Below are 7,076 nucleotides of genomic sequence, written 5' to 3' on the forward strand. Positions count from 1 at the left end.
CTACACTGTCTCATTGCCTGATCTGAATGCATGAGAGCAAGCATGCAGCATGTGGCATACCTGACTGTTTATCCAGGGCTTCTGGTTGGGGAACCTCCTGATTTGTATGGTGGGCACACCGTTGTCAATACAGGTACTAATGTATCCGGTCACATACTCAGCATAATCCTGTACGCTGACAGAAAAGTCCTCCAAGGTGGCTGCAGATTTAAACACATCCCAATCTGTCTGGGCAAAAACAGTCCTGCAGGGTGCCTTCAGTCTCTGGGGTCCAGAGTTTAATTTGTTTGATGACAGGGTTTGTTTGTTTCAGTCTTTGCCTGCAAGCTAGATACAGGAACAAAGAAATGTGGTCCGAGCGTCCCAGGTGGGGGCGAGGTGCAGCCATGTATGCACAGAGCCATACAGGTCTCTATTTTTAATTCACTTTCGGCTTTTCTCGTTTTTTAGGGGTCGCCACAGCGAATCGTTACATTGACGACTCGCATGTTGACATTTGGCATGTGTTTTATGCCGGATGCCCTTCCTGACGCAACCCTGATTCAAACCCGGGGTGCCGCGGCAAGAGCACTGCACCTTAACCACTAGCCTACCAGGGACGGCACCTATTTATCTCATTTCACAATGAGCATTCCTTTGTCTGTCTGCATTGTTTACTGCCCGTTTATACTGCTTATTTTGCATTGTTTGCACTGTTTGTTGCTTGATAATACTGCCTATTTTGTTATATTACACGGCCTTATGCTGGTTTACTGTTTACTTGCCCCTTGCATGGGCATACACATTGATATACACACACACACCGCCTCCTTTTACCTTCCCTGAAGCAGCAGTGCGGTCTCCCCCGATGTACAGAGTGGGTCTGTGGCTGAATTGCGGAATCTGGGACTTTGTCAGAAAGCCAAGTCTCGGTGAGAATTAGAGCACAGCATTCTCTTATTGCCTGTTGTAATCCTAGCTCTTAGCTCGTCCAATTTGTTTTCCAGAGACTGTTCGTTAGCTAGGAAGAGGTTGGGTAGTAACGGTCGGGTAGTGAGAGGTTTTAGCCTAGCATGGAGCCCTCCTTTCTTGACTCGTTTTCGTCTCTGTCTCCAGATCACTGTCCTGGGGTCAGCCTGCTCACTCGTGCCTGGTGCTTCCACTTAATAATAAACTTCCACTTTTGATTTTAATCTAAAAAATATTTTGATGACATTGCTCTTCCATCATATTACATCATGAATTGAACTCCAGATATTTTCTGCCAAACATGTAAAGTTAAGATGAGCAGTATATAATAAAACTTTGCATAGTGTGAGCTGTGTTGTGCAGCAAAGAGAAGAATTTTAAAAAATGCAGATTCAATCATGTATTCCCTAATGGCAAAATGTTATGGCTCGGGCTTTATCATGCATGGAAAAGCCTCAGAGATTTACTGCTTTTCACCACATATAAAATTTGGGCAGTCAAAAACATTCAAATCTATAGAGCATTTAAGTGTAACTCATTCAATAAGAAACAATTAGTCTTCAAAAATATCTAGGCAGCATGTAGGTTGAGAGCCTGGTATCTTTATGCAGATCTAGATGTATTTATTTACTTTGTAGATGTCACGTCACTATCTGCCCTTTGAAGTTCATTAGTAAAACTAGGGGAGTTATTAGACAGGGAAGTGGTGGCTGTGTTGGCAAAAATTGGCCCGGGGGAGGAATGAAGCAAATGTAGCTCCTATTTACATATAAAGAGCTATATTAATCAAGGTAAGTGTCATTAAAGCTTGGCTCATTGAGCAGTGGAGAGTGGGCATTAAATAAAATTCTCTGTGCTTGGGTGCCTTCGGTAGGCTGTATGTCTTGATTTGAGAACTGTCAGCAGTGGTGGGGAGCTGATTGAGTCTGGAGGAGAAGGAGAAGGGGTAGCATTGCCCCGATTCTTAATCAGATACCAGGAGGTGAAGATAAGGTGTGGGATAAGCAGTATAGTGTAATCTCAGACAGTCTCTTGTACTTGAGACATAAAGGAAATTACAATTGATTACAAACTGGGACATACTTTCTTAGTTTTCTTGAGCATTTTTGTCAGTTATGGTAACACTGTAGTAGGGTTTTAAGAACTCCCAGTATCATCAGTTCAAAGTCCCCCCAGTGTACCCCCCTCTAAACTATTATTGATAGAAATAATGGAAATTAAGACTGAAGTTGTCACAAACATTAATCATCTCTGAATATTTTAATTTCTGAAAACCAATACACTAATATAGTTTTTCCACCTTAGAAACCTATCAAAACGTATCAAACCCCATAATACTTGTTCTGCATTCCCAGAGCAAAATTTCAACAACTCTCAGGAAGTAGTACTAAAATCAAGTACCAGGAGAGTGAGGGGGGAGGCGGTGAGTGTTAGCAAAGCTGTTGCCAGTGATTGGTTGTCAGTGTCTTTACAGCTCAACCATTAGCATTACAAGCACCCTGTGTAAAATGTAAATAGCAGGGGGTTCATAGAGCAGACCTCCAGAAAAGCGGTGAAGATGGCACATTTCTGCAAGTTTGTGTTATACTTCTTCAACAGCTGTTTGATAAACTGCTCATACAGTCTCTGTTACTGGCTGATTGTTGCACTACAGAGTGATCCTTCATGTCCTCTGTTCAGCTGACTGTGTGTGCGAGAAGCGCAGCCTCACCCTCCTCTACACAAAGCGCAACACAACATAAAATCCAATGGAAAAGCAAAGAAAAACTGTCCGCATCAGCCCGTGAGGTTGTGCAAGGTGATGGTTAAGGGAAGTATGGGTTGTACTGCTCCTTAGGTTCTGACACTGGAAACAGCTTAACAAGCTGTGTTGCCTAAAACTCTGTCCAGAAAGACAAAAGTAAACTAAAGTAAATATTGTGACAATACTGTATGTCTGTGAATACATTACTTGAATTAACATAAAAATCACCCCAGAAAAAAATCATCACACTAATAATGACAGGAAAAAGTAGTACAAAAACTATGAAGGATAATTGAGTAGGGGAACTGGTAAAGAGTTTCTTTTTTCTAAATGAAGAGAGACAAAGACTGCACTACTTACTTGTTCAGGCTTGCCTCAGTGCAGTGGTTTTACATGTAGTGCCACTGACCATCCATGCCCATGTTCATCCCCATGCCAACCATGGGCCCTAGGAATGATACATAAAAACACATCTTGCTCTATAGATATCATGTGAGCATACCATATGAATCAGACCCCTCTCGTCTCAGTAAACAACATGTCCCACCATACCTCACACACTGTTTCCTTTCAAAAGGGCTATGATGTCAGAGAAAAGTATCCAAGTATTCTAAAATATAACAAAATCAGGGAATTTATTTAAGAAACTTTACACATACAATTAAAATTTCTGAAATATAATGTCATGATTATGATTAGGTAAGGGCTTTATATGTGTGGTTGTGTGTTTGTGCCTGATATTATTCACACTGTGGGGACTGAAACCTGTTTATACACATACACATTGTGGGGACTAGGTGCTGGTCCCCACCATGTAATTCATTAAATTTTAGAGTGAAAATTTGATTTAAGTTTAGGGTGAGGCTAGGGTAGGGTTTTATTGTTAGGAAAGTAGTGGTTATTTTTAGGGTTAGGCTAAGTCTCCAGAAAATGAATGTAAGTCAATGTAAAGCCATCACTTGGAAACTTGGAAACAAATGTGTGTGTGTGTGTGTGTGTGTGTGTGTGTGTGTGTGTGCGTGTGTGTGTGTGTGTGTGTACTCGTGGTGATCTAAATGCAGGAACCCACAAACTGTGTTCATTTTACACAGCCACCAGAATCCTGGTACTGAGGGTGGCAATGGATTTTCATTTTGAAAACAAAACAAACAGGCTGTTATCAGATTGTGTTTGACATATTTATAAATAGAAATCAGGAATTAAAGTAGGCTACTACATGCATCCGATTTCAGGTCTGTGTGTCTGTTTGAGGGCAGGGCTACACACACACAAGGTGCAGACCAGAGATGCCACATCAGATCAGACAGAAGTGTGTGTTTTGGCTGTATTCACACAATATATTCCCACATTGTGCTGAGGTATGGATGTTTTTATTTTTGCTTTAGAACCAGCGCTGTGTTTAGGCATAGACCACATAGACAGTTGTCTAGAGCGCCACCAACTGAAGGGGTGTTTTGAGTTTTCCATTATATGCACAGTGCACCTTGCACACATTTTCTTTCATAACACACACATCACCACAACTCTAGTCTACAACAACAGCAGCCAGACTGAAGCTCATATGCACTATATGAGATTACTCTGACAGTTACCTGTGGCTGCACCAGTGTTGCTCCAAAAAGTGATTTTGTTTGATAAATGTATGGGTGATTGCTCACCTCCAGGTCGAAGACCCATGTGCTGTTGCCCATCAAGAACAAAGCCTCCCATTGGTTGGTCATCTGGACTGTAAGCTGTACCCTGACTTACTGAGAGAGGAGAGGGCAAATTAATTTGTCAGTGTGCAACCCAAAGATACACAACTGCTTTGCTTCAAACCCATCATGATGCATATAAAACCATTTCCTCATTCTGCACTTCTTTCATACATAATCTAAATGTCTTAGGACTAGCTCCTCTGATACATATGTCTCTCGTGTTTACTGTTTTTAGCTGGTTTCCTCCACCAGATTAATCTATTGAATGTCAGAAAATATGGACAGTGAATGAAGTGCAGCTTTACCTGCTCTGTTGGACTGGTCAATCATGGGCTGCACTATTCTCCTCCTTGCATTAATAAACCTGGAAAGGAAAAACATTATCATGTGAACCCTGATGAACAGATTAAAAACCTTCACATAAAATGTCACTAATTCTTGGAGAACTAATAAAAATGAATTATCTATTCAAATAAATGTCACTAATTCTTGGAGAACTAATAAAAATGAATTATCTATTCAATTCAGTTTTGATTGTATAGCATTAAAAATCATCCCAAGGCATTAGAGTGTGGATACCCGAACTGAGCCCAACAGGAACCATCAGTATCCAGGTTTTTGTGCTGGGTTTGGACAGAAATTTTAAAATTAACTTCGGGTCTGGGTCGGGTTTAGACTCGTAGGTCAAACTTTAGGCTAGACAGCAGGAGCACTCAAATGTTTTCTTCATAATGACATTATGTACTATAAGCTTGCCGGGTCTATTCTCTACAAGGCACTTTACATAGTGAAAAGTGCAACAAATCCCTCTTGAGCAAGCCCTTGGCAACAGTGGGGAGTAGAAAAACTCCCTTTAACAAAAGAAACCTCAGACAGAACCAGGTGGTGGACAGCCTTCTGCCTCAACCGATTGGGGTGAATGGATAAAGGAGAGAGAGGAGAAAAGCAACAAGACAGTACAAACAAAAAAACAGACACTATAAAATACTGGGCAGATTAATGTTAACGGAGGAGAGGAGAGCACCCCCCAGCAGTCTAGGCCTATAGCAGCATAACTAAGGGAAGGCTCAGTGTCATCTGAGCCAGCCCTAACTATAAGCTTTATCAAAAAGGAAAGGTTTAAGTCTAATCTTAAAGGTAGAGAGAGTGTCTACACTTCCAGTTATTAATTCCAGTAAATTGCAGTCTTAACCTATAGAAATAACAAATGAGAAACAATGAATGAATATGTACTGAGAGAAAGTCACTTTTGGCTTTTCCCGTTTAGGGGTCGCCACAGCAAATCGTCACACTGCCGACTCGCATATTGACATTTGGCATATGTTTTATGCCGGATGCCCTTCCTGACGCAACCCTGATTTGAACCCGGGCTGCAGCGGCAAGAGCGCTGCGCCTTAACCACTAACCTACCAGGGATGGTGGGAAGTACTGTGGTTTATAAACTTACAAATAAATTCTAACAAAAATACTTGCAATACAATGTCTATTTTCTCTAAAACGAGCACTAAATTACATACGTAGTTATTTCCAGGAATCTTCCTGAGAATTATTTTAGGATTGGCACACCCAGAAAATGAAGTGTTCCTAAACGTTCCAAGTAGTTTTTACCAGTAATTCCAAAGGTACTTATAACTAAGTACTATCAATAAGAATCTCCAGTAAACCGTAACAGTGGATGCACTGACACCAAACACCTGAATTAGTCTGATATTGAAGAAAAAACTATGTTTTACAATCATGGAATTTTCATTTTTGTGATTTGAAAGCAACTGTTTTTTATTTTTGATGGTCATCTATCACTTGGATAGTAACACTAAATCCAACAATGTACATTATGTTTGACATTACATGTTTTGGTTTGACTACATTATGACTCTGTAACTCATAGTGCCAACCGAGTTGGAGCAAGAGTATTAAGTCAATATTAATTATAAAATGTGTTTTACAAACCACAGACCCATATTGTATGTGCATGTGTGAGTGGATAAAAGAGTCAAAGGTTATGTGCAAAATTCAGATCCTCAGATGGTTTTAGAGTGACTTACCAGTTGTTTACTTGCAGGATGGTGAGGCCTGTGTCTTGTGCTAGCTGTTTTTTCTGCTCCTCAGATGGGTAAGGATGCTGTGAGTGACAAAAATCAATAAATAACAAGACAAAATATCAACGCTTTCAGTAAAAACAGCTTGAATTCATTTAGGGGCCCTGTTGTATTGTCATTTTGCCCAAAAGTGCAGCGTCCTGTACTTCAAGAAAACTGCTACTTAAGACGTGGAATCATTCCTGGAAGTGAGTGCACAAATCAATTTTGAAAAAACAGATGACCATGGTTTGGCCCCTAAACATTTCAGGCTAAAAGCATGGGGCATTATGTGACAGAAGGGCAGCAGGTGGCAGATAAAGATATGCAGACTCATGAGCCAGTCCTGATTCTGCTGCTCTCAGGCCACATCCTGTGTTTGTATGCATGTACAAACTAAATACACACCTACCTACATACACACACACACACACACACACACACACGACTTTATGCCTTTGTGTGTCCCACGTTCTGTGACTTCTTTGTGAGGGCCACCACTTCTACTATAGCTACAATGGCGCAAAACACAAATCTATCATGAGGTGGTAATAGAGAATCAAAATGTCACTCCAGAATTCAGAAAATTTGAAAAAAAAAAAAAAATTC

At 40.6% G+C, this 7,076-nt stretch overlaps 1 protein-coding gene across 4 annotated transcripts in view; it reads right to left on the reverse strand.

Moving 5' to 3' along the window:
• Positions 1 to 7,076, reverse strand: part of LOC109966562 (homeobox protein Meis2-like) — a 53,871-nt gene that overhangs the window by 4,234 nt on the left and 42,561 nt on the right. For 3 of the 4 annotated variants that reach the window (XM_020611480.1, XM_020611478.1, XM_020611477.1), the window contains 4 exons: positions 6,435 to 6,511; positions 4,695 to 4,753; positions 4,351 to 4,440; positions 3,053 to 3,140 (listed from right to left, as the gene is read on the reverse strand). In XM_020611480.1, the coding sequence (XP_020467136.1) occupies positions 3,082 to 3,140; positions 4,351 to 4,440; positions 4,695 to 4,753; positions 6,435 to 6,511 (285 nt within the window). In that variant the 3' untranslated portion in view covers positions 3,053 to 3,081. Of the gene's footprint in view, positions 1 to 943; positions 2,831 to 3,052; positions 3,141 to 4,350; positions 4,441 to 4,694; positions 4,754 to 6,434; positions 6,512 to 7,076 lie in introns of those variants that run through there. The other variant, XM_020611481.1, reaches the window with a different exon arrangement.

This window comes from Monopterus albus, unplaced genomic scaffold, assembly GCF_001952655.1.
Source record: "Monopterus albus unplaced genomic scaffold, M_albus_1.0 scaffold114.1, whole genome shotgun sequence".
In the NCBI taxonomy this organism is placed as follows: Eukaryota; Metazoa; Chordata; class Actinopteri; order Synbranchiformes; family Synbranchidae; genus Monopterus; species Monopterus albus.